Genomic DNA, 24,627 nt, shown 5'->3' on the forward strand with positions numbered 1-24,627 from the left:
GCACAAATCATAAATTAACAAACTCGCTGTAGATCAACACGTGCTTATATCTATTATGACGTCATAAGAGAAACGAACAGATCTGGAATAACTCAACTCAACTTTAACCGCGACAAGTTGTGACTAAATAAAGTTTGGGTCACGAAAAACTTTAAAGTTAAGAACTTGGCGAACTAAAATAACTTTAAGACTGCATCAAGTATTTAACACCAACGCAAACTTTTCTCTAAATCTCTGCCACAAAATACTTCACAAAAGCCTCGCCTAAGCCTCAGGTTCCCCGCTGCGCACGAGTTTCGGCAAAATTAATCGTTCATCTGACATTTGAGGTTCGAAACCCGCCCTCCCAACTTTATCATTTCTGTTTTATATTTATGTTCAAGTATAATTTTAAAATAAGAGAAATTTAAATGAATTTGTTTTAAGTGAAATTAAATTCATTATTATCCCAACCAAACCGCTCTCTGGCGCCAACTTGCGACTTTAACCAAACCTAAACGAAAAGCAAAAAATAAAATTTCGTGGTTTTATTAAAAATAATATTTTATAAACTTTAATAAAAATAGCAAAAATATAAAAAAAATCAAAACTACTATGACGTCATAACAAGATAATGACGTCATCGTTCGACTTGAACGAGCGCGGGAAAAGTCTTCATCCGAAGTCGTTCCACTTCTGCGCGCAGCACAGCGACCTCTTGTGCCTGGGCTTTAGCAAGGTCCACCAACTTCCTCCTCTGAACAATTCCTCGTAACCTCCGATCCACGGTGTTCTTGGCTCGCTCGTTCGCTGAAAACGTTAAAGTCGTTAAAAGGGTTCGTAATATTTAATCTCTGGTCCCCGGTGTAAGCTGCAATGGCGTTTCGTGCAAGCTTAACCAAATATGAAACTGGTTCCTGGAGTAGTTTGCACTATAAAAGAGAATGTTTCTTGGTGTTAGCTGAACCATAGAAAAGAATGGTCCCTGGTATTAATTGCTTTTGAGGAGCAAATGGATCTTGGTGTAAACTGAACCAAAGAAGAAAATGGTCGCTGTTGTTAGTTGCACCAGAGAAGCAACTGGTTCTTGGTGTAAGCTGAACCATAGAAGAGAATGGTCGCTGTTGTTAGTTGCACCAGAGAAGCAACTGGTTCTTGGTGTAAGCTGAACCATAGAAGAAAATGGTCCCTGGTATTAATTGCACCAGAGAAGCAACTGGTTCTTGGTGTAAGCTGAACCATAGAAGAGAATGGTCCCTGGTATTAATTGCACCAGAGAAGCAACTGGTTCTTGGTGTAAGCTAAACCATAGAAGAGAATGGTCCCTGGTATTAATTGCACCAGAGAAGCAACTGGTTCTTGGTGTAAGCTGAACCATAGAAGAGAATGGTCCCTGGTATTAATTGCACCAGAGAAGCAACTGGTTTTTGGTGTAAGCTGAACCATAGAAGAGAATGGTCCCTGGTATTAATTGCACCAGAGAAGCAACTGGTTCTTGGTGTAAGCTGAACCATAGAAGAGAATGGTCCCTGGTATTAATTGCACCAGAGAAGCAACTGGTTCTTGGTGTAAGCTGAACCATAGAAGAGAATGGTCCCTGGTATTAATTGCACTAGAGGAAAAAATGGTCCCGTATACAACTCAGGGCCAAGCAACAAATATACTGAGCAGGCTGTTAAGCAATAATAACGACTCACCGTTGACATCACAAATATTCTTCCGTTCAGAGACGGAAACGTGAAGTTCCTCCAAAACTTTGTCCAACTCCTGATTCTCGTGATCTTTCATGCGGATCTTCCGCTCCAACTCTTTAATCTGTGATGACATAACAAGAGTATAATTAAAGTGATTGTTGTACTACAAAGTAACAATGAACCTTACTATGACACACCTTTATTTGTCGTTTGTTTATAGCTTTATTAAATTCCTCTTCTTGCAGGTTTAAAGTTTGTTCTAGAACTTGGATTTGTTTCGATTGTTTGGCTTGCTGGTTTTCCTCGTTCAAAAACTAAACAAATAATAAAAGATTAATGTTTATAAACCAACAATTATAACCCAACTCACAGCTTGTAGATCCTTGGTGAGTTTAAGCATCTGAATATGACGAGCTCTGTTGTGCAGATCCTCCATCGTCATGATCATCCGTTTCCGTTCCCACTCCAGGAGGTGGATCCCCTTCTTGAAGTCTTTTGATTCCGTCATCGCAGCAACTTTGCTTTCTCCAAGTGTCTGTGAAAGAATAACCCAACTTAAAACAAAGTCTTACATAAATTGTCATGGTTTGGCTCTGAATTATATTTTGTCTACAACAACTAACCCTAATTATTCCATTAAGATCCTCTACCACCCCCCTATGGACAAGAATCGAGTCCGAATAATCTGGAATAAATGGACCGGACAGAACTTCAACTTGACCTTGTTTCAGTAAGAGTTGAACTTCAACATTTAAACCGTTCTTCATCGAGTCATCGATCAATCTGTGAATGAAGTTGAGTTATTACAAATGCCTTCACACCCGGAACAGTTCAATTTATTAATCTTACTTGCTTTGCTGTTTAACCAGATCCTCCAGTTTTTGATTCAACTTTTCATCCTCATTCTGCCGGTTTTGCAGATATTGAGACATTTCTGTCAGAATCTGGGAACTTTGCTTCACTCTCAGCTCACTGTCGACTTTTGTTCGCCTTTAAATTAAAATTGTTTTTATAAATATTACAAGAGAGGTAAATGAAAAGTCAAACCTTGCTTCACAAAGTCTCCCCCAAAGCGTGGAATCGACCCCCTCTGGCATGTTAACTTCGTCATCAAGTTCTGCCATGGCATCTGGGTCTGTGGCATGTGTCACAACAGTGCCACCATCCCCATATGGGTTTAAGTTACCAGCCTCACTCTGCGGGTTCTTTTGACGCTGAGGTCTAAAAAAATTTGATTTTAAATATTTATTCAGAGTAAATAAATAATTCCTAACTAATAAACTTTAAAGGTTGTTTGTAACTACCACATTTTAACACTTAAAACATTTATTTAACCTTGGCCTGCGTTTAAAAAGTTTATAAAGTTGATCAGAAATCGAAAGAGGAACGTCAGAAAATTCTCGCTTGAAACCTCGATCAAATATTTTATCCTCGGCGACCAAACTGTCGTAAACCTCACGATATTCGTCAACTTTCTCACGAATATCGGCCTCCAACTGAGTGGTGATCGTCTGTAAAAAGTTTTGTTAAATTCTGATTAAGGTAAAATACCAAAACAGTAACTTAAGAACATGTGGAGCAGATAAGATCCCTTGTTTTACCACAATACTTACCTTGATCACTTGAGTTGACTTCATCAGTGAGTTGAGGTGGTTCTCATGCAGACTCAAGTCATCGGAAGTTGAGATCGAGTTCGTCAACCTCAGGATCTTTGATTCCTCCTGGTTCACAACCATCTCTGTCTTGACTTTCCTGCAGAACCAACCACATTAAACTTAACACCATACAGTTAACACAACAACAACAAACCTGTTAAAGAGTTGAACAAGGGAGTCGTCGAAACCTGACATCCCATCCAAATTACTTTGTTGCAACTTCTTTAACTCGTTCTCCAAATTCTTCCGATATTTCTCCCTCTCTTCTTGAAGTTCTGTTAAAGTTTAGGTTAGCTTTAAAGTTTTAAATTCCACTTACACTAAAAGTTTTATTCTCGACCTTTAAGTTTTTTTTCGTGCTCTTTGGCCAACTTTTTCTCTTCATCTGTCCAATCTTTTTCCAGTTTTTCCATCATAAAATCAGGAGGTAGAATGTCCTGTTACAAATAGGCCGAATCAGTTATTTTAACACAAACCAACATAAATACTAAAATGTAATAATTTTAATGCTAATCAGAGATTAGTATCGAACCAAATTTTACCTGCTTCAACATGTCTTCTTTCTTAACCTCCAGCACTCCTCCCATCATGTCCATCAATCCCCTTTCTCTCTTGTTATCTCCTTTTGCTGCCTTCTTTCTTTCCTCCTCTTTTCTCTGCTCTTCTTCCTCTTCTCTCTGTTGCTCCTCACTCAAAACTCTTTCAACTTTCACCTAAAACAACAAAAGTTTATAAATGAAACGCTAAACCGTTAACCTTTTCCACTAAATAAAAAATTTAAACCTCGTCATCTGAGACCACGAAAACTTTTTCCGGCATTTCTTCGTCATCCAAAGAAAACTCTTTTAGCGAACCGGTGTCAATCCCCAGCTCCTGTTAAATAAAAACAAGTTGTGATAAAGCAATGTACCCTCCATAAAAGTTATTGTAACCACCCAACATTTGATGCACATACCTCCATAATAATCCTGATTCTCACATTTCTTTCCATGATTCTCGCTATTTCTTGTTCTTTGTTGCGATAAACGTTGCTGAAACTCTCATTAAAACCTTCCTTGATTCTTCGGATTGCATCCTGAAGTTTATTTTAATACAAAATTGTAATTTAAATCTAAACCCAATTTAAACAATAAAATAAAAATCTTTTAAACAAACCTTGAGCAAAATAATTTGAGAAATCTTCTCCTCTCTTGTGTGGATTTCAAACTGGGAATAAAAAAGTTGGTTTTCTCCGTTGTAGTTCGGTCCCAGGCTCCCATGAAGACTTAATCCCGTTGTCGGTTCCACTTCCTCATCATCCTCTTTCTTGGACTTTTCCACCACTTGTTGGCGCACCTGAGTTTAATTTTAATTTTTGATTTCAAATTAAAAAACATAAATTTAATAACTTACCAAATTTTCCTCGATTTCAATTTGCCGTGACCTTGTGACCTTCTCGAGCAAGACTTTATCCTCATTTGTGGTTTCCATCATCGGGTAGTTGACTACTGACATCGTTTGGTGAAAATTCTTTAATGCTCGACCTATAACAACAACAACATGAAAACAAGGTCGTCATCATTATTATGCAACAAACCTTTAACGACCATATTATCCCAACATTCTTTCTTGATCAAGTACGTCAAATATTGTTGAGCCAAGTTCTCAAACTTGATTTCTTCTCGTGCCTGCAGGGAAATAAATAAAATAAAACCTCACAAACAAGTTACTACAAACCCAGCAAATAGTGATTACCTCCTGCACAGCTTTATCTTGGGTAGCTTGCATCCGTTTTTGTTCCTCAGCATCGAGGTTAAATTCTTCGTGTTTTAACTTCTCCAAATCTGGCAAGCTTTCGTTTGTTTTCATCATATCAAGAATCTGACAAAAAATAAAAAAATTTAACACAAAAAAACTAAATTAAAACAATTAACTTTGTGAAACAACATTTTTCTAAATTGGTCTCAAACTCACGGTCTTCCTCAAGTCTTTAATATTTTTCCTCAAATCTCGTTTAACTTCGTCGTACTTTTGGTTCTCCTCCTTGGATGCAAGGATGCCCCTAGTGTCCAGCCATGTCGCATCACTAGAGGGCTTTGGAGTTGGGGTCATTGTGATGTCACTACCAACTCCTGCAGAGCCAGCTGTGATGTCATAATCATTAATTTATTGTTTTTTAAAATGTAATTACCCAAATAAAACTTACGTCTATTTTCTGTTGTTGCATCATCTGGGTTCTCGGAAGCAGCTGAGGCTAAAAAAGTTTAGTGAGTTAATAAATAAAAACTCACGAGTTAACTTAACTTACCTCTCTTCACTTGAGTCCACTCATCCATGTTACTTAGCACTTCACTCTCCTGCTCCACAAAGCTCCTCAACTTCATGTTCAACACTCGAGCGTGGTCCAGAGCTAAACTGTGAGCAGTTCGTCCTTTCGAGGTGAACCTGGCAACAAATTTGTTCATAAAATAATTTTATTTAAGATATTTACAAACCAGTAACAATTCCATAACAAAAAAATGACAAATACAGTTAATCACTTTAGTTAACAAATACTAAACAACTCTGGTGGTTGAAAAAGCAATATTCTCCATTCTTATTTTAAACAAGGTAGAACTTACTCCCAACTTGAGACAATGAGGGAATCATCCTGAAGTCCGATGGAGGCAACTTGGTTGGAGTCTGGGGAGAAGATGAGGCTCCTTGTTCCCCCTTCCATGTAGGAGTGGGCCAGTAAAGAAACTTTACTGTCCTGTAATGTTGAAATATTATGAGTAAATGGCAATCAAAACAGTTATTTTAACAAACAAAAGCCCTTTTCTTCTAATGCTACTACATGAAAAGTTTAACATCCAACAAGTTAAAATTCCTTTACAATGATATACTCATTATAAAGTTGACCACTTAAAAACTAAGTCATACCAAGTTGTTAAGATCCCGCACAATAATGTTTCCATCCATCGAAGATGAAGCGATCCAAGTTCCATGTGAGGATAAAACCAATTTACCCCCTAGCAGGTCGTGGCCATCGTGGTGTGAAGTGGGTTTGTGCAATATTTGATCCTGATCAACACAATATTAAAGATGTGGTGTTAATTATGTGATAATAAGTTAAGTCCATGTACAGCTAAAGAATGAAATAAATTTGTTTAAACCTCGTCAGATTGGGAAACTCTTCTTTTTGGAAGTTTAAACTTGAGCAACATTTTATCGAACGAGGATAAAGCAATAACTTCAAGTTTGTCTGCACTTGGCTGAACAATTGCCGATTCAATCGGAACAGAAAGATCGTAGCTACAAAAATTGATCGAAGTTTCTGTGAAAAAAATGATTTTAGTAATTTTACTATTTGTGGGTTTTGAAACTTTAATAAATTTACAAAACTTAAGTTAATAAAATATCGACAAAAAACCTTTAAAATTGTGTCTTAAACTTTGGTAATGGTTTTCAGGGTTGTCAATTAATTCACTGCTCAGCGTAAACACTACAAATTGATTGGAAACATTAAATTCTGACATCACAGTCTCAACCACTTCTTCAAATTCATGTGATTGTAGTAACAATGGAGTTGTAACAATGCCCATTATTGAGGCTTCAGAGGACAATGGGGTGATTGTTACATCTTTAACCAATCCATTACATTCTAGAAAAAAAACAACTTTTGTCAGAAAACCAAATGTTGAACCCTAAATATTCAAATCTTACCGATATATCCGATGCATTCAAAGTTTTCGGAAGGTTTTGATTTCATGACAAAAACTTTGCTTTCCTCCGAACATGCACTCAACAAATACTGGCCAACATTGTCGTATCTTGTGGATAATAATGTAAAAGTTAAACTTTATAGAAACCACATAAGTTCACTTTAAAACTCACTGAAGCAAGTTGACGGCTCCATGATGCATCCTCATCTTGGAAACCAACCTCAGATCAACTTCCTCCGAGTTTAAAGAACTCGCATCAACGTACAACAAGTTGCCATCCGAGGTTCCAAGAACAATTACTGGGCAGCTTGGACAACATGCCACTGACACAACCTGTGGCACAAAACAGTTATAACAACATGCTACTGACACAACCTGTGACACAAAGCAGTTACAACAACTACTTGGACAACATGCCACTGACACGAACAGTTACAACAACTACTTGGACAACGTGCCACTGACACGACCTGTGGCACAAATCAGTTATAACAACATGCTACTGACACGACCTGTGGCACAAATCAGTTATAACAACATGCTACTGACACGACCTGTGGCACAAAACAGTTATAACAACATGCTACTGACACGACCTGTGACACAAAACAGTTATAACAACTACTTGGACAACATGCCACTAACACGACCTGTGGCACAAAACAGTTATAACAACTACTTAAACAACATGCCACTGCCATTACATGTGACACAAAACAGTTACAACAACTACTTCGAAAACAAGCCACAGCTATGACCTGTGGCATAAATCAGTTATAACAACATGCTACTGACACGACCTGTGACACAAAACAGTTATAACAACTACTTAAACAACATGCCACTGCCATTACATGTGACACAAAACAGTTACAACAACTACTTCGAAAACAAGCCACAGCTATGACCTGTGGCATAAATCAGTTATAACAACATGCTACTGACACGACCTGTGACACAAAACAGTTACAACAACTACTTGGACAACATGCCACTGACACGACCTGTGGCACAAATCAGTTATAACAACATGCTACTGACACAACCTGTGACACAAAACAGTTATAACAACAACTTGGACAACATGCCACTAACACGACCTGTGGCACAAAACAGTTATAACAACTACTTAAACAACATGCCACTGCCATTACATGTGACACAAAACAGTTACAACAACTACTTCGAAAACAAGCCACAGCTATGACCTGTGGCATAAATCAGTTATAACAACATGCTACTGACACGACCTGTGACACAAAACAGTTACAACAACTACTTGGACAACATGCCACTGACACGACCTGTGGCACAAATCAGTTATAACAACATGCTACTGACACGACCTGTGACACAAAACAGTTACAACAACTACTTGGACAACATGCCACTGACACGACCTGTGGCACAAATCAGTTATAACAACATGCTACTGACACAACCTGTGACACAAAACAGTTATAACAACAACTTGGACAACATGCCACTAACACGACCTGTGGCACAAAACAGTTATAACAACTACTTGGACAACATGCCACTGCCATTACATGTGACACAAAACAGTTATAACAACTACTTCGAAAACAAGCCACAGCTATGACCTGTGGCATAAATCAGTTATAACAACATGCTACTGACACGACCTGTGACACAAAACAGTTATAACAACTACTTGGACAACATGCCACTAACACGACCTGTGGCACAAAACAGTTATAACAACTACTTGGACAACATGCCACTAACACGACCTGTGGCACAAAACAGTTATAACAACTACTTTGAAAACAAGCCACAGCTATGACCTGTGGCACAAATCAGGTATAACAACATGCTACTGACACGACATGTGGCACAAAACAGTTATAACAACTACTTAAACAACATGCCACTGCAGTTATATGTGACACAAAACAGTTACAACAACTATTTTGAAAACAAAGTACAGTTATAACCTGTGGCATTAAACAGTTTTAACAACTACTTGGACAACATGCCACTGTCATTACATGTGACACAAAACAGTTACAACAACTATTTTAAAAACAAAGTACAGTTATGACCTCTGACATTAAACAGTTTTAACAACTACTTGGACAACGTGCCACTGCCATTACATGTGACACAAAACAGTTACAACAACTACTTCGAAAACAAGTCACAGCTATGACCTGTGGACAACATGTCTCCACACACATGGAGCCATAACAGTAGTAACCACAACTTGTCATGAACACAATTAGGTTACAACTCACCTTTGTGGCCAGAAACCAACTGGTGACAAGATCTCCAGCCTCAGAATCCCAAACTTGGAGTTTTCCATCTTCTCTTGCTGTCTGTAAAACTTTTATTTTAACATCAAGATTCTTTTTATTCAACATCAAAACAGCTAAAGTTTAAACATTTAAACAATCCACAAATAACTTACAACCAAAAACCTTCCTCCACTAAAGTAGCTCAACCCAACAAACTTCCCAGTGTGAGTGTCACTCAACAACATGTTGTCGTTGGCAACCAGGTTAAATCGGTGAACCTTGCCAGCACTTGTGCCATACACAAGGTCGTTGAAGGACGAAGGATCAAAGGTTAAAGTGGTGATGGAATTTTCTGTTTGTTGGATCTAAACAAAGTTCCAACAATTTTTCCACCTTATTTTGTAACAATTTATTTAATAAAAGGTTTATATTAGAACACACACGGTAGATTAATAATAATAAACTTGTTTTTACCTCTCTTATATCAATCTGATTGTTCCTGATGCCTATTTCCCTCAATATTCCATCTATCCCACCTGCATAAAGTCCCTGAGAATTAAGTCCCATGCAGCTAAACATTCCTTCAACTATCTCACCGGACAAGATGATATCTGAGCAATATTTTTGTTTCAATTAAAGTAAAATAAAAGTAACTATTATACTTTTGAGTGATGATGTTAAACACATACCTGACATGCCACCAAGTAAAAGTGTCACGTGACACGTGGCAGGATCGACCATGAACATCTGGCCATCCTGGCATCCCACTAAGAGCTCCCCTTTTTTTGACCATATCTGTGAAGTTGGACTGACACGAGGATGTCGCTGTTCAGGAGCCTGCAACAAAAACATTGAACTTTTATTATCAATATTTTATCTCAAAATAAAGGAAGATTGACTGTGGTGAAAGATATTTTCTTATCAAAGCAGAAACCTGAAATTTCTCCACATCATCTCCAATGAGCCCGGCCTTCGTGGAGGTTGGAAGATCAACGTGGAAGTCCAACCTTGTCCCCGACCTTGAAACCTCCCCTAAGATGGTCCCGTCACTCGCTGGGAGTTCCATTTTCCTGCAAAGTTCAAATATTTTGTATTACAGACTATTACTCCTTTTTTAACATAGAACTAACTGTTACCATCGCAAAACTTGATTTTTGTATTTAAATTAAAGTTGAACCCCTTTTAATTTATTTAACTAACCTTGATTTAAGCATCGCGACATCGTTGCAAGTTTCAATCGACCACAAGGTGGCAGAGTTGAGCCCAAGGATAGCCAATTGACGTTGGTTTAAGGGGTTGAAATTTAATGAGATGACCCTTTCTTCAGAGGTCAACTACAAGTTAAAAAAATATTAAATATTTCGTTAGTTCAAGAATGTGACCACAAAGCTATGAATATCTATTATTTCAATAAAAATTAGAAATAAAGATTGTATATTTCACGTCAATAGAATTAAATCCCCACCTTTTCTGAGCAGTAAACAGAACCTGAATTCAAGTTCCAGACGATCAGATTAAAGTCGGGGACCCCTGAACAAGCTGCAAGGTAATTCCCCGATTGTGAAAATGCTATTTGCATGTACTCCAATTCAGCCCCATCTTACAAAAACACAAAAAAAATAAGAAAGCTATATATTTATATTTACAGAGCTTACTTTTAAAAAATATGAAGTGCAAACTTATAAAAACAAAACTTGGTATGTTTACCTTTTAAAGTTTGAACAATTTCCATTGATGGAAACTTGCACACAAAAATTCGAGGACAAAGTCCGATTTCTGTGACAGCAAACAACCCACAAGTGGAAGCAGTTGCAAGTTTGTTGACCCCATTCCCCGGTCCATGAAATATTTGTTCAACTCCATCGAAAACACTGGTGAATTTAACAGTGGTTCCACATATAAAACAAACATTTTGTTCGTCGACATGAAATATTTCATCGCCTTTATATCCTTGGGCCCAGCTACAGAAAATGTTAATGTTCAAAATAAGATTGGGAAGCAAAATCAACAGTCGGACAGTTCTTAAAGTTACTGTTTATAGGAACAAAAAAACTCGGATCTCTATTAGCGTCGTCCGCCGGTTTAAATGGGTAGTACTAAAACGAATGCGGAAAGGGCGGAATGTACAAGAGAAGATTAGGGTAGGGTTATAAAAATTCCGCAATTCCGCATTTTATAAACTTGGCGGACGACGCTAATAGATTTTCGTTTTTTTTTGTTCCTATAAACAGTAACTTTAAGAACTCCAAAAAACTTTTTCATGCAAAATATAAACCTTAACAATTAGTTCATACCTGACACTTAATTGCCCGTATTCCTCCATTATAAATAAACACAATTAATTAAAGGTTTTTTTTTACGTGCAAGACAAAAATAAAAACGAGAAAATCTTCGACAATTCGAAATAACACACAATTGTGACGTAGGTTGCTTGGGAACAAAAGCGCGGCCTCTAGGGGGTAAATACTTTAATTATCCTCAAAAAAATTGTTTTTTATTTCTTAAAAATAAGTTAAATTATCCACAAAATAAAACAATATAAATTATTAAAATAAATTTAATAAAATAATTAAAAAATATTCATTATTTTGACATATTTTGTAGCTACCCAATAATGGAAAATTAACAAAAATTACCTAAACATTTGCCAACAAAAACAACTTTAATTTGGATTTGCAAGTTCAACTTTTCCTTTAACCTTAAAAGTCGTTTTAAAGTTTGTGTAAAATTCCACTTAGGCGCGCGTGACACTACGCGTTATGACGTCATAGCGAAACTGCATACCAATACGACGTCATATCAAAACCCTTTTTCTTAAGTTCTCTCAAAATCTATCATTTGTTAAATACATATATAATTGCAATGTTTTAAATATATTTTAAGTATTTCGTGAAGTGTTTTTGAGTATGATTTGTATTTTAAGTAAGTTTATTTCAGGTTAAAGAACATAAAATTAATTAAATTTTAGTTTATTTATTTTGAGATTAACACCAAATCACTTTGCAGGCAATACAATATACAGTTAACTAATATTTTTACAGGCAGATAGGATTGTAGCATGACATAAGAAACAAATAATTGGGACTTAAATGACTCAAATTCCCCCAAACCACAACCCAGCGGTGGGGTACCACGTCACTGCTTTAGCCCCCACTGGTGGCAACACTCATGTTGCCCAAACCTACAGAGTGACCCCAATTCCAGGTGACCTTATTATCTAACACTTTATCCAAACTTATCAATTGTGCCAACTTTTAACGTTGATTTTTGTTACAGCCACAACAGGATGCCCCAAACATTGCTCAATTGTTCTATTTGGTTTTGCTATATTTTTCTTTAGTGCAGGAATAGCCATGATTGCATTGGATCTATATTCAGTTCTCCCCATATTCCTTTTTCTTATGCTTGTCTTAATCTCATTGGGAGTTGGCATAAGAGTAATGCAGGCAAGACTTGCGAAAAGATCTAACCCAGCACGACCCGTTCCCATGACAGCAGGGTGTAACCAACCCACCATAGTTTTGTATCAGCAATCGGGGCCCACCCCTGGGTTTTACCCCCAACAAAATATACCCCAAGGTCAAGTACCTTACCCCCAACCACAACCATACCAACAAAATGTTTACCCAAGTCAACAACAATATCCTAACCAAGTTCCCCCCTACCCTGTGACCCCTATAAACCAAGGTCAACCCCCAGTAGACCCTCAAATCCCCCCATGCGTGAATGAAGCACCCCCTCCAGCTTATGACGAAGCAGTCAAGAGATAAAATTACAAAAATAATAAATTCAGGGCCACTGCTGGTCTAAGAAATTAATGCACTTTTGTTTAGCAGTATTCGTGTCTGTAACTTAACAAATCGGGGCTAGTGTTTAAATGGTGCTCAAACCTCTTGCATGTTCATTTTTATTCTTTTTAATGCTCTAAATTTTTTTTTGTGTTTTATGATGTTTTAATAAAATTTAAAGAAAATTATTTGCAGTTTAATTTTGATCAGACCATTTAAACCAAGAGCCCAATGCAAGAACCACATTGTTTAAACACAAAGTAAACACTTTTAAAATTTTTAAACGCGTAATTGGAACAAAAACGCAGACAGATACGCTATGACGTAACAAATACCTTTTTTCATAACTTCTCTCGAATGTTAAAACATGGCTTTATTACTTATTGGATTTTTATTATTACGTTCCATTAGGTTCGTTGTGGTTAACATAGTTCAAAGTTAGGTCGATGTATAAGTGAGGTAACCTTAACAAAGTGGTTTAGAAATTAACTAAAATTACTTATTTATAGATATTAAACTTAAACTGCCTACACCTATAAAGTGTGTTACGCAACTTTCTTTTTGTCTTTGTTAAACGAGCATCACGAACAAGAGTTGTTCTGTCGAATATTTATAATATGGCCCACATTCCCCCAAGTAGTATGCAAGCAGGAGGCCCTCCACCGCCACCACCTGGCAGTACTTACACAACCCAAACCTACCAAGTCTCCCCAAGTCAGCCAGGTAAGATTATTATTTTTATCATGTTCTGTGGATTGAAGTTGAACCTAAACAAAAAGTTGCATTTTTAATAATTGACCAGATTAACTAAAGTTAAATTATTCTTACAGGTGCACAGCAATGCCCACAACATTGCCCAACAGTTTTGTGGATTTTTGGATTTTTGTTCTTGGTCGGAGGGATTACGATGTTTGTTATCGGGATATTTGCAGCTGGTCCCATTCTTATGTTCCTCGCTTTTGCCCTTCTCATCATTGGGTTTGGGATGCACAGAAGGATGCGCCAACAACAAACCGGTGGAACAACTGTCGTGGTACAACAACCTGTTCCCATAACAACGGGGACAACCCATCCCACCACAATGATATATCAACAATCAGGACCCACCCCCGGGTTTTACCCTCAACAAAATACACCCCAAGGTCAAGTTCCTTACCCCCATCAACAACCTTACCAACAAAATGTTTATCAAAATCAACAACAATATCCCAACCAAGCTCCCCCCTACCCTGTGACCCCTATGAACCAAGCTCAACCCCCAGTAAACCCTCCGATCCCCCCATATGCGGGTGAAGGACCCCCTCCAGCTTATGACGATGTAGTCAAGAAATGAGATTATAAAGTGAATGAAATTACATAATAATCGGGACACATACACATCCTATGATGTCATAATGATGAATTCTGTGACAGTATCTAAAAATAATAAAAAGTTTTATAATCAAAATGATTTTAAATATTGCATGTTTTTACTTTTTACCTTTATTTTACTTATTTTTAATCTGCAATACTATTTAGTGTTTCTGTATAGTTTGAGCTTCGCACTTTTAAGACAATAAACTAAAAATTAACTTTATACATTCTTTAAATGTAACTCTAAAACTTTAGCAACTAGATATTATATCTCCTATGTTTTAACAACATTCTGCTATTTCTGGGCCACACGACGAAGTGCTTCCCGATATGACGTCATAAAGGAAGTAACTTGGGACATATTGTTCAGTTTAGAACCTCTAGATAGTTGAATAACAGGAGCTTTTATATTGTGTGTGACGTATGCAGTTGTTTAAGTGAATAGCCAGAATAATAAATAAACTTTTATTTAGAATGGGTATATGCTAATTTCTTTAATTGTTGGCTTAATATGACGTAAAAATGGAAGTCTACATAGGAACAGAATATTGGGTGAATTATGGACCCCTGATCGCGATATTTGGCTCAGTTGCTTTCATATTGACTTGCTGTATTTATGAAAAGACTTGCACTGCTTTGGATGACCTTGACGACTCCACAGCGACTTCTTACGGAAGTTTAAACTGACGAAAATTGACTTTTTTTTTATAACAAAAATCTGAACTTTGTTTCGCATTTTAAATAAATCAATCCGCTAAAATTTTTTGTCAAATTAAGAAGAAAACAAAAATAAGAAATCAAAATTTATTAAAATGTCACCCAACTTATTATTAGGTTGTTACGTCATAATAGTAGCACCGACGCAAAATGTTACGTCACTCGCGCTCATTTTGCATTCTAACGTCATAAAAGAACAATAAAAGAATTTGCTTGAAAGAAAGCGGAAGAAAAAGTCAAATCACACAAATCTAAACTAACCTAATGGCGTCATACAAACTGCATAATGACGTCATATAAAAATTCGCGCAATTGACCTACGGCCCTGACAAAGAAAGAAATCGAACGTTGAGGTTGTGACGTCACAACTAAAAAAATTACTCCGCGGCAAAAATAAATATTTGGCACAAAACATTAAGGGGGACATCAGAAGATGTAGCTTTCCTGCTAATGACGTCATAAAGGGATTATAGATGTTTGAGTCGGTTGATGAGGCCACATTTTGTTTTCTCCCCGGCCCAAGTTTTGCTTTTAACGCGGCAGATTCGAAGTTCGCGCGTAAAATCCGCGTGTGCCATTGGTCGATAAGTTGGGGGGTCACAATAAGTCTGCGGATGAATACTTTGGGTTAATAAGGGTGGTATAAATAGGCGGATGAATACATTTGGTTAATGTGGGTGGTATAAATGGGCGGATGAATACCTTGGGTTAATAAGGGTGATATAGTAGAGTGGTGCAACATTAAATAAGTTAACATAAATAAAACAATTAATTTAAACTAAACGGCGGATGAATACATAAAATTAAATATACCTTGGTGTTCTCACTGTAGAAGAAGTTTTTATATCCATCCTTTAACACATAAACCTCAGGGTAGTGTAAGTGGGGATACCGGTTCACTTGCCGGTCTTTGTTCCGGATCGCCCGGGCCATTCGGGGTCCTCGCTCTGAGCTGAACTCGCAGTAAAATACAAGAACCGGGGGTTTGTAGTTCGAACCCCCCTGAGCCCACATTGGTTGGGGGTTGTTGAAAAATCTAGCACAAAAAATAAGGTTTAAAATTTTATTTTAGTGGAGTTTTAAATTTAGATTTCAAAATGTAAATTACCTTTTATGGAGTTGTTCCTCTTGCCATATATGGTGTGCATTGGTCACGTGACCACCTTCATATTCATAAGGATAACGACAATCAATAATCTCAAAGCAGCCTACATCCAATTTATTATCGATTAAATCCATTAAAGTCTCCGGGCTGATGTACTTTAAATCCTGGTGCTTTCCCTGAACTGTTACCAAACTGCAAGAGCGGCTGAAGTCCCCGATCAAGTTGTCGTTCTCTGATCCAAGGTCAACAGCTTTCATGATGTCGATATCGTTGAAAGATCGCGATCGGTTCAACGTTCCTTCTTCCTCTTGTGATGTCATAATCTCAGGCATGGGTCTGACGTCATCAGACACTGCAGTACGTCTCCTTGAGGGGGTTTCCCCATTAAGTTGGGCCCTCCTGGTCGAAAGTAGGGACCGGGAAGGTACGACAGGAGGAGCGGATGGGGACCGGAACAATTCACGAGGTTTTGCCTGTAAACAAATCTATTAGTGACGTCATAATTGCATAATACATAAGTCAAGACAACAATGTCTTACCACGTGAGGTATCGAAGTATCCATGGACAACAAGAGAGGGTTGCTAAGGAGACCAGTCATGCCAACAGGGGGAATCCCCATATCATTTGTGATGTCACCAACATTTTCACTCATCATCGTCTCCAAGAGGCGCTCGTTGCTTTTGTCATGTTCTGATGACATCATAATAACATCTTCGTCTGAATCGTTTGTGCTGCAGAGACGGGAGTGCGTCAGAGGAGCGTCATCTTCCTCATAAAGCTGAAATTATGACGTCATTAAATAAACCTCGATAATTAGAATTTGAGGTCAATTAATAAGAAGGTTATACTTACAAGCTGCGCAGGGGCAGATATAGGTCGGAAACTTGACCTCAAGGAAGAGATTGGCGAGGAATGAATTAAAACTGCATCAGCTGATTTCACTTTACGGTCACCACACAAGAACGCCATCTTGCGGCTACCTGCCTCCTCACATTTTACCCGCTTACAGGCGCCACTGAGCGAGGTGTTTGTGGAATCGAGAGATCGTTTGTTGGCTCGATATTTAATCGGTGAAATCATAGAAGGCGATGATTTGTGACGAAACAAAGGGACAGTTGATGAGGGACGGGCAGTAAGGGAAGCAATTCTTCCTGGAACCTGGGACTTTTTGGGGGTTCCATCTCTTCGACGCGTGGTGTCGCTCTTGAGTCTCTCCTCAGCAATTTTACAAAGCTCTTCCTGGTCCAAGTCATCTATTTCATCATCGTCATGGTTGACTGCACTAAACGCTGACGTCATCGAAGTAAAGTTTGGCATGGGTGATGACGTCATGGGTGACATCACGAGGCCCGACATACGACGAATTGGGGCCATGGAAAGGGGGCTTAAGGGGGAATTACCCACACCAGGTGAAGCATCCATGTTGTATTTAAGTTTGGTGAAAGTTTGTTTTTTTGAGGATAAACAATTTTCCTTATCTTCGCTGTTGATCGCCCTCAAGCGAAAGCGAGACTAAAATTGTAAACTTCGTTAAATAAAATCCAAACTAAAGGGAAACATTTTTTAATTTCTTACCTTCCCCACACTTGACATTGATCGAAACTTTCGGATAAATTTTTTTTCTGAGGAATAATTTTCATTGTGGTGAATTCTTTGTTCGTTCAAAGGCGACGCATCCACAAAACATCCTTCTGTGACATCATAATAAAATAATTAATATTTAAAATTGAATAAAAGATTAACAAAATTAGAACCTTCTCTGATTGGTTTAAAAATGTTGATCACATTCTGAAGATGTTTGTTATAAACTTTCAACTCTCCTGGCTTGCTGACCTCTTCACTAACTTTATCATCTGACAATTTATTAAATATATCTCAACTATGACGTCATCAACCTAATTTCCCCTCAATCTCGGTGGGTGATGTCACAGTTGGTGACGTCACAAACCGAAGTCTGGAGCTAATTTGGAAGACAATTAATATCTCGGTAACCTTCATTGTTCTAGACAGTATGGTTGTGACGTCATTATGTACACCATTACGTCAATATCGCACCTGAGCCACACGTGCCAGGAAGAAGTTCAGTTAAATAGATTAGCTTTGTTACGTCATAATACAAGGCGTCCGTTTCCCGCCGTCAATTAATAAGGGGTTCGAGTTACTTGTCAGTTATGACGTCATAATAAGAGAGCGTCCATTAAAATGTTTCATAAAGTGCTATAATGGACTTGTGTTATTATTACGTAACAAACTTTAACTTCTAAACAACAATTTAGTGGAAACTTCTAAACAATAATTGAGCGTATTGTTACGTCATTAGCTTCAAACGTTCTGAAAATCAAATTTAATTCTTAAATTAAACTTAGGATTAATGTCAAGAAGATTTTACTAATGTGACGTCATAATCGAAACACACGAGTGAACGCGCGCGGTTTAAATATCGACGGTTGGAATCTCGTCGTGTTTGGTTACGTGTTACGTCACAAAGGAATTTGTGTGGGCTTAATAAATATTTAGGAAAAATTAAGTTTAGTAACAAGATGAAAATATTTTTTAAAATATAAAAACCTGACAACCCAATAAATAATGCGCTGTTAAATACTGCGCTGTTAAATACTGCGATCTTGTCATTAATTTGTATGTCGCAAATTTTAACAACCAAAAGTTTTGCCGCTGTATAACCTATTGTCGCAAATTTTAACAACCAAAAGTTTTGCCGCTGTATAACCTATTGTCGCAAATTTTAACAACCAAAAGTTTTACCGCTGTATAACCTATTGTCGCAAATTTTCACGCACGAATTGTTGGTGGCGCGAAATTTAAAGTTTTGTCTCGACATGTGGCATTCGGACGCTAACGTGCCCGGACTTGTGACGTCATAACGTTTAAATATATGCCTTGTGACGACACAATATTTGTTTGATGTCAAAAGAGAAATTAATTCAAATTTCTACGAAGCTTTCGATTAATTGTAACACATCATGACGTCCCAATCCGTTCGAGCATAAAATTGTCTGCATGTCGCGACGCAGTTAAGTAGTAATTGTTACGTCGATAATTGATTGTTCTAGAACATATGTGAATATATTATGACGTAACATATGGTAATAGTCACCAAATGGTCGACAGCTGATTTGTGACGTAATAGATAATTTTGTCAACAATATTTAAAATTTGTTCTATATAACTTACGATCGCCTTGTGACGTCATAGAAGGAGAATCCAAACTGGAAACACTGGAAAGTGAAAGTCGCTTGATCGGTGTGTCCGTCTCCAAACTAAACAAAGTTCTTATTACAAATCATGTTACAGCGTCATCAATGACGTAATAGTACATGCTGTGACGTCACTAACCTTGTGTTAAGGTCGCGGAACTCGAAGGCCAAACTTGACATTGGGGACATGTTCTCTTTAGGGGAATATATTCCAGGGGAATACCCACCATTATTGCGCCCGTACAACAACCTAGAACGAAAATAAAACCAAATTAAATCAACTTTTTTATCCTCATTATTAACTTTAACTTACCTGCTTGGAATAACAGGTCGACCCCCGGACGTTAAGAACGAACACGGCTTTGGAAGGCCCGAAACCCCGCAAGATGATGAAGTTTTCCCGATCTCATTTAAAGGTTTCTGAATGGAGGAAGCTGAACGATTGGAGGCAGCCGAAGAAAAACCAGAATCAGTCATTTTAAATATTTTTAATTCTACTCGATTAAGAAAATAAATCTAAAATCAAAATTCGGTTAATCAAGCCTTAACTGCACTTATATTGATTAAATGCTGTTAGAAGCTGACCCAGTTTATTGCGCGATCAAACATTTTACTTTATGACGTTTTTAACGACTTCTGTTATGATTTACTGTCTGCTGTTAAAACTGCACAAACTAATTCGCCAACCTACTTGGTATCTAATAATGACAAATGCAACCGGACATTTAAACAAATGACGTACTCACATACGTAATAAACGTTCTCTCGTATGCATTCAGCCGTTAAATCCCCTTTTTTCCCGCGGAACTCTCGTTTAGATCCAACTACCACAAAAACTTTTAATCTGACGGATATTTATTAATAAGGAAGTTTTACTACGTCACAATGCTATTTATTACGACATCAACCTTAACATTTTAACGTCACATCTTTATACTCTATTACGTCATTGTTATAACTGTTCAAAACTGAATGTGACGTCGTGATCACCTGACGTCACTATTTCAACGATTTCTCTTTCTTCGCTGACGCCTCTACGCACTTTTTCGCTCGCGCCGTTTGTTACGTCACAAAAGAAAACAAAGACAGGTGCATTGTTATCGAAAGTTAACGATCGTGTTCAATTAAAATGGCTTCAACTAGGTTCCAACAATTAGAAGGGCAACCAACCACAATCACCAACTTAATACGACCTTCAACCAACCTTCAACTTTTAAACCAAACCTCACTGCATGTGAGTCGAGGATTAAAACTCTGGCTTCCAACTTTAAAATAATTTCCCGATCCAGCAACAATTTAAACCAAACAAACCCAAATCCAACAAACAGATTTATTAGCGCTGAAAAGTCGTGTTTATGACGTCACAAGCATTGTTTCGTTCTAATCAAATTTCGGCGCCCTAAAACACGAATGTGTTAAAACAAACGTCACCTCAATAACTATGACGTCATATTTAAGCAATCGACATTTGGTTATGACGTCACACTACAGGTGAAATGTTGCCCTTAGCGACCTTTATTTGATCACGTGACGGGTGGGAACAAGGTTTCGACCAAATCCATAAAATCGAGAAACAAAAGAACGATCGATTATGACGTCACGTTACTTATGATGTCACAAGAAGCGTCGAGGTTCAATAAACCTCATTTTAAAGTTGAACCTAATTTCGACCTCGTAAAACTTTATGACGTCACAATTTAGAAGGTTTTGGGTTGAACCAAAACAAGATTATCCGAGATTAAAGGAGATTAATCGGGCGTCATAATTAGGGGTTCTATGACGTAGGATTACGCAACAACACGCGTTTCGTAGAAGTTAAAAAAACAAAAAGTTTAACAAAAGAAAAAAACTTTTGAGTTGAACATCTGCACTTGTTGTGTATGACGTCACTGTAACATCATTGTCTTTATAATAAAGCTTTTTGTTTAGTAATCACTCTTCGAAGAATTTGAAACTTTTAAAATATTTTTGATTTTTTAAATTTCTAGAAATAAACAAAAAACAAACGACTTCTAATCTTACAATAAAAACGAATGTGACATCACATTGTAAACAATTATACGTCACCACATTGCTACTAACGCGCGTGCGCACTTAACATGGGCTCGTGCGACGTCACAAAGAATTGTGTTCTCACATGAATATATTGAGGCGAGAAATTGGTTATCACACAAATTATGACGTCATAATAAAAAGAGAACGTCGATCAACCAGTGAACCGATTAATTAAACAAATATTTTTTCCCACATTTTATCATAAAAAATAAATTTTATTAAATCATTGAACCATGAACAGTCACATGATTGTTCAGTGAACCGTACTAATTATAAGTTTATAATTAAACAAAACATTATCATTAATTAAAATTTTACATGGAATCTAAAAATTTTGTTGAACCGAAGTTCACAAAACAACACAAAACCAAAAACTTTTATTAAAAAGTTTTAATTATTTAAACAAGAAAGCTTTTAACCTTTTTGTTGTAAATAATTTGTCAAATAAATGTAACTTTGCAACATAATTAAACAAATTAAATCAAAATACTTCAAACTTATAATCTTATTAGGATCTTTCATAATAGCTGTAAATGTGGTTTTAAGTAAACAAAAACCATTAAATTTGAATCACAATAACAATCTAGCTACATATACCAATATACAACTAATTTTATAAAACGGAGAATCAAAAACTAACCAAAAAATTTGGTAAAATATTTTTATAATTTATTTTTATATCTGATTGCACTTATGCAAATACCTATTAAATACAAAGTATGATCTTTTAATTAATGAATTAAAATTTGGTATGTTAGAATCAGAGTTGCAAAAAACTTAAAATAAAACGTAATCGTAATGTTTATATGAAATACAAGCAGTGGGGCTTGAACCCTGAATCACCTAAAACCCCCGATGAGTTTTATTTATACAATTAGTTATTAATAATAAACATTATTTGTGTCTGTGTGTTGACCCGCTCACCTTCTGATACAAAATCAAACCATAATTGAATCAATTTAAACTAGCAACAAAGTGTCAGAATGTCACTTAACTTTACAATCAGTCAGACAGTTTACTTGTCTGCATGTTAGAAAACAAACTGACAAACAATTTTTAAAAATTAAAAACTAGCAACAAATGTCAAATGTTGTTTTTTTTTGGCTGACTGTCAGTCAGCATGTTAAACAAACGGTCAGGCAAACTGACAAAAACAGCAACAACAATTATACGATCAGACAGAAGCATGCAGCCAGTCTGACTGTCTGCCAGATGACAGTCGGACAGTCTGACAGTTACTTTTAACAGTTTAATTTACAGACTTATAACTTACAGACTTAAAACAAACTCAATTAAAGCTCATAAAGTAGCTTAAAAAGTCTTAGTTTGATTAAAATGCATTAAATAAATAAAAAATAAGCAAACCAGTCGACTTACGGTAAAATATGTCGAGTACCACTTCCAAAATGCCCGCCACTCTAAAAAAACTTGTTTAAAAATGCCGCGGTGACGTCACTAATAAACGTTTCAATTTGAAAATTTTTGTTGACGCAAATATGTCACATCCTTTGCTTTTTAGCGGTCAAATGTTTAATAAATTTACAAAATAAAATTAATAATATTTTTTGCATACAACAAAAAATTTAAATGTTATTTTAAAACAATAAATAGAATTTAAAGTTACTTGGACTTGTTGAACTAATACACAAATAATTACGACGCCATTTTGAAAAAAAAAAACAATCTTAGGAAGACTAGGTTGGGCTATTTTGCAAGGTCATTATTACCCCAAAATAACTTAAATTTAACCAGGGTAGGTCCGTATGCTTTTGGGGTACTTGTCAAGGCTATTTTGGTTTATTAATAAAAGATCATCTACAACTTAAAACCTTAACAATAGGATAAAGTGATAAACATCAATGCGGTGATAAAGTTGTACAAGTTGAGACCAGTTTGCACTCAAGAAACCATATTTAAGCTGCGTACTAAGTATATTTACGTCAAAGAATTGCTTAAAATATTAATTTTTATGAACTTAGATTTGCCTTATTAGCGTTTAAAAACCTTAATTAAAACAAACTTATTTATTTGGTCAGCTTAAAATGATTAAAAAATCAAGTAGACCATCCCAAACACTTCTCTAACAATGCCAAAGTTTGCTATAAAAAGAAAAATATTAATAAGTGGCTGTTAGTAGTTTAATTCATTCCGGACAGTTTAGTTTAAAAGTTTTGGTCATTTCAAGTTAAGTCTGAGATATTTTCGTGGTTATTTAAGTTATAGTTGCTGAAATGATTTCGTTTTTTGTTAGTTTGTTGGTTATAAGCCTGTTATCAGCTAGAGGTAAAAACCATATAACAAAAAATATAAAAATGGGATAAAGATAAAAACTACATAATTGAAATTTACTTGTGCCAAATAACGTAGACATCTTTTAATTGTTAACGCAAATATCATTTTAATTTCTAGGTGACGCTCTAAGTTGCCTTGGTTGCAACAGCCTAAACACAACTCAGTGTGAAGGAGAAAGCGTAGAATGCCCACCTGAAAATGATTATTGCTTGTCCGGCACTTTAGGTGTTACAGATGGAGAAGGTGAATAACTTATATATTTCTTTGGTAAAATAACTAAATGCTATTTAAAACAACTGAACTTTCAGAAAGTTAAACTTAAGAAATATATTCCAGGTACGCAGGCAAGATTGGTTTTTATACGGACCTGTGCCCCTTCTGATACGGAAGCTTATTGCAATACTTGGGCCGACGAGTCTTTTCCTTGTAATCTGCGGTCGTGCACCACAGGTAATTGGGGAGGGGGTATTCACCCTAAAAATTTCCCTAGAAATTCACCCTAGAACCCAGTGATAACGAATAAATTTAACCCCACCGAAACTTTGCTTTTAGATCTTTGCAACGGGTCAGAAAATATGAAAAGAAGTTTGACCGTGATGATAACATTGTCGATATTCTCACTTCTATTTGCCCAACATTAAACTTATTATTGTTGATTGAAAAAAAATTTTGTACAAATTATAAATTTGAAATAAAATCTGTATTTTAGTAAAACCATAGTCTTAAGTGCATAGTTACTCCGTTAAACAAATAAATAAGTAGATGCTTAGGTGATATATTAAAAAAAGCAAATAAGCCAGCATGTTACAAAAGGTTTGTAAAGTAAACAGAA

The 24,627-nt window shown here is 36.5% G+C and overlaps 5 protein-coding genes across 5 annotated transcripts; 3 read left to right on the forward strand and 2 right to left on the reverse strand.

Moving 5' to 3' along the window:
* Positions 1-379: 379 nt before the first annotated feature.
* Positions 380-11,678, reverse strand: LOC145745643 (cilia- and flagella-associated protein 43-like). The gene is made up of 36 exons (XM_082563775.1): positions 11,564-11,678; positions 10,977-11,230; positions 10,735-10,868; positions 10,470-10,603; positions 10,204-10,339; positions 9,959-10,106; positions 9,744-9,880; positions 9,443-9,634; positions 9,270-9,350; positions 7,184-7,344; positions 7,013-7,119; positions 6,720-6,950; positions 6,463-6,623; positions 6,230-6,370; positions 5,929-6,059; positions 5,616-5,752; positions 5,514-5,561; positions 5,282-5,451; positions 5,063-5,188; positions 4,905-4,995; positions 4,721-4,851; positions 4,484-4,663; positions 4,284-4,403; positions 4,112-4,201; positions 3,871-4,041; positions 3,669-3,765; positions 3,483-3,603; positions 3,287-3,425; positions 3,009-3,184; positions 2,721-2,894; positions 2,523-2,663; positions 2,297-2,456; positions 2,044-2,208; positions 1,871-1,987; positions 1,677-1,794; positions 380-789 (listed from the first exon to the last, which is right to left on the reverse strand). Exons 1-36 carry the CDS (start codon positions 11,590-11,592, stop codon positions 620-622), a joined length of 5,019 nt encoding a protein of 1,672 aa, XP_082419901.1. The 5' UTR covers positions 11,593-11,678; the 3' UTR covers positions 380-619.
* Positions 11,679-12,160: 482 nt separating this feature from the next.
* Positions 12,161-13,245, forward strand: LOC145745400 (uncharacterized). Its single transcript, XM_082563463.1, has 2 exons — positions 12,161-12,473; positions 12,546-13,245. Exons 1-2 carry the CDS (start codon positions 12,359-12,361, stop codon positions 13,037-13,039), a joined length of 609 nt encoding a protein of 202 aa, XP_082419589.1. The 5' UTR covers positions 12,161-12,358; the 3' UTR covers positions 13,040-13,245.
* Positions 13,246-13,364: 119 nt separating this feature from the next.
* Positions 13,365-14,633, forward strand: LOC145745399 (uncharacterized). The gene is made up of 2 exons (XM_082563461.1): positions 13,365-13,780; positions 13,888-14,633. The coding sequence occupies exons 1-2, from the start codon at positions 13,675-13,677 to the stop codon at positions 14,388-14,390; spliced, it is 609 nt and encodes a 202-aa protein (XP_082419587.1). The 5' UTR covers positions 13,365-13,674; the 3' UTR covers positions 14,391-14,633.
* A 573-nt stretch (positions 14,634-15,206) lies between these two features.
* Positions 15,207-20,602, reverse strand: LOC145744652 (uncharacterized). Its single transcript, XM_082562556.1, has 9 exons — positions 19,762-20,602; positions 19,588-19,698; positions 19,426-19,511; positions 17,809-17,924; positions 17,086-17,745; positions 16,772-17,011; positions 16,236-16,705; positions 15,941-16,163; positions 15,207-15,735 (listed from the first exon to the last, which is right to left on the reverse strand). Exons 1-9 carry the CDS (start codon positions 19,923-19,925, stop codon positions 15,595-15,597), a joined length of 2,211 nt encoding a protein of 736 aa, XP_082418682.1. The 5' UTR covers positions 19,926-20,602; the 3' UTR covers positions 15,207-15,594.
* Positions 20,603-23,650: 3,048 nt separating this feature from the next.
* Positions 23,651-24,503, forward strand: LOC145746065 (uncharacterized). Its single transcript, XM_082564249.1, has 4 exons — positions 23,651-23,786; positions 23,913-24,038; positions 24,132-24,245; positions 24,348-24,503. Exons 1-4 carry the CDS (start codon positions 23,735-23,737, stop codon positions 24,434-24,436), a joined length of 381 nt encoding a protein of 126 aa, XP_082420375.1. The 5' UTR covers positions 23,651-23,734; the 3' UTR covers positions 24,437-24,503.
* Positions 24,504-24,627: the final 124 nt, after the last annotated feature.

Source organism: Corella eumyota, chromosome 3 (genome assembly GCF_963082875.1).
Source record: "Corella eumyota chromosome 3, kaCorEumy4.1, whole genome shotgun sequence".
NCBI lineage: Eukaryota > Metazoa > Chordata > Ascidiacea > Phlebobranchia > Corellidae > Corella > Corella eumyota.

Coding starts and splice junctions, on each gene's coding strand:
- LOC145745643 (XM_082563775.1), bottom strand. CDS start 11,592: ATGGAGGAATACGGGCAATTAAGTGTCAG. Junction 6,624..6,719: donor TTTAAGACACAATTTTAAAG/GTTTTTTGTCGA, acceptor TTTTTTTCACAG/AAACTTCGATCAATTTTTGT. Junction 3,426..3,482: donor CTTGTTCAACTCTTTAACAG/GTTTGTTGTTGT, acceptor TTGGTTCTGCAG/GAAAGTCAAGACAGAGATGG.
- LOC145745400 (XM_082563463.1), top strand. CDS start 12,359: ATGACTCAAATTCCCCCAAACCACAACCCAGCGGTGGGGTACCACGTC. Junction 12,474..12,545: donor CAGAGTGACCCCAATTCCAG/GTGACCTTATTA, acceptor TTTTTGTTACAG/CCACAACAGGATGCCCCAAA.
- LOC145745399 (XM_082563461.1), top strand. CDS start 13,675: ATGGCCCACATTCCCCCAAGTAGTATGCAAGCAGGAGGCCCTCCACCG. Junction 13,781..13,887: donor AGTCTCCCCAAGTCAGCCAG/GTAAGATTATTA, acceptor TTATTCTTACAG/GTGCACAGCAATGCCCACAA.
- LOC145744652 (XM_082562556.1), bottom strand. CDS start 19,925: ATGACTGATTCTGGTTTTTCTTCGGCTGCCTCCAATCGTTCAGCTTCC. Junction 17,012..17,085: donor TATCTGCCCCTGCGCAGCTT/GTAAGTATAACC, acceptor TCATAATTTCAG/CTTTATGAGGAAGATGACGC. Junction 15,736..15,940: donor TCTACAGTGAGAACACCAAG/GTATATTTAATT, acceptor ATTCATCCGCAG/ACTTATTGTGACCCCCCAAC.
- LOC145746065 (XM_082564249.1), top strand. CDS start 23,735: ATGATTTCGTTTTTTGTTAGTTTGTTGGTTATAAGCCTGTTATCAGCT. Junction 23,787..23,912: donor AAGCCTGTTATCAGCTAGAG/GTAAAAACCATA, acceptor TTTAATTTCTAG/GTGACGCTCTAAGTTGCCTT. Junction 24,246..24,347: donor TCTGCGGTCGTGCACCACAG/GTAATTGGGGAG, acceptor CTTTGCTTTTAG/ATCTTTGCAACGGGTCAGAA.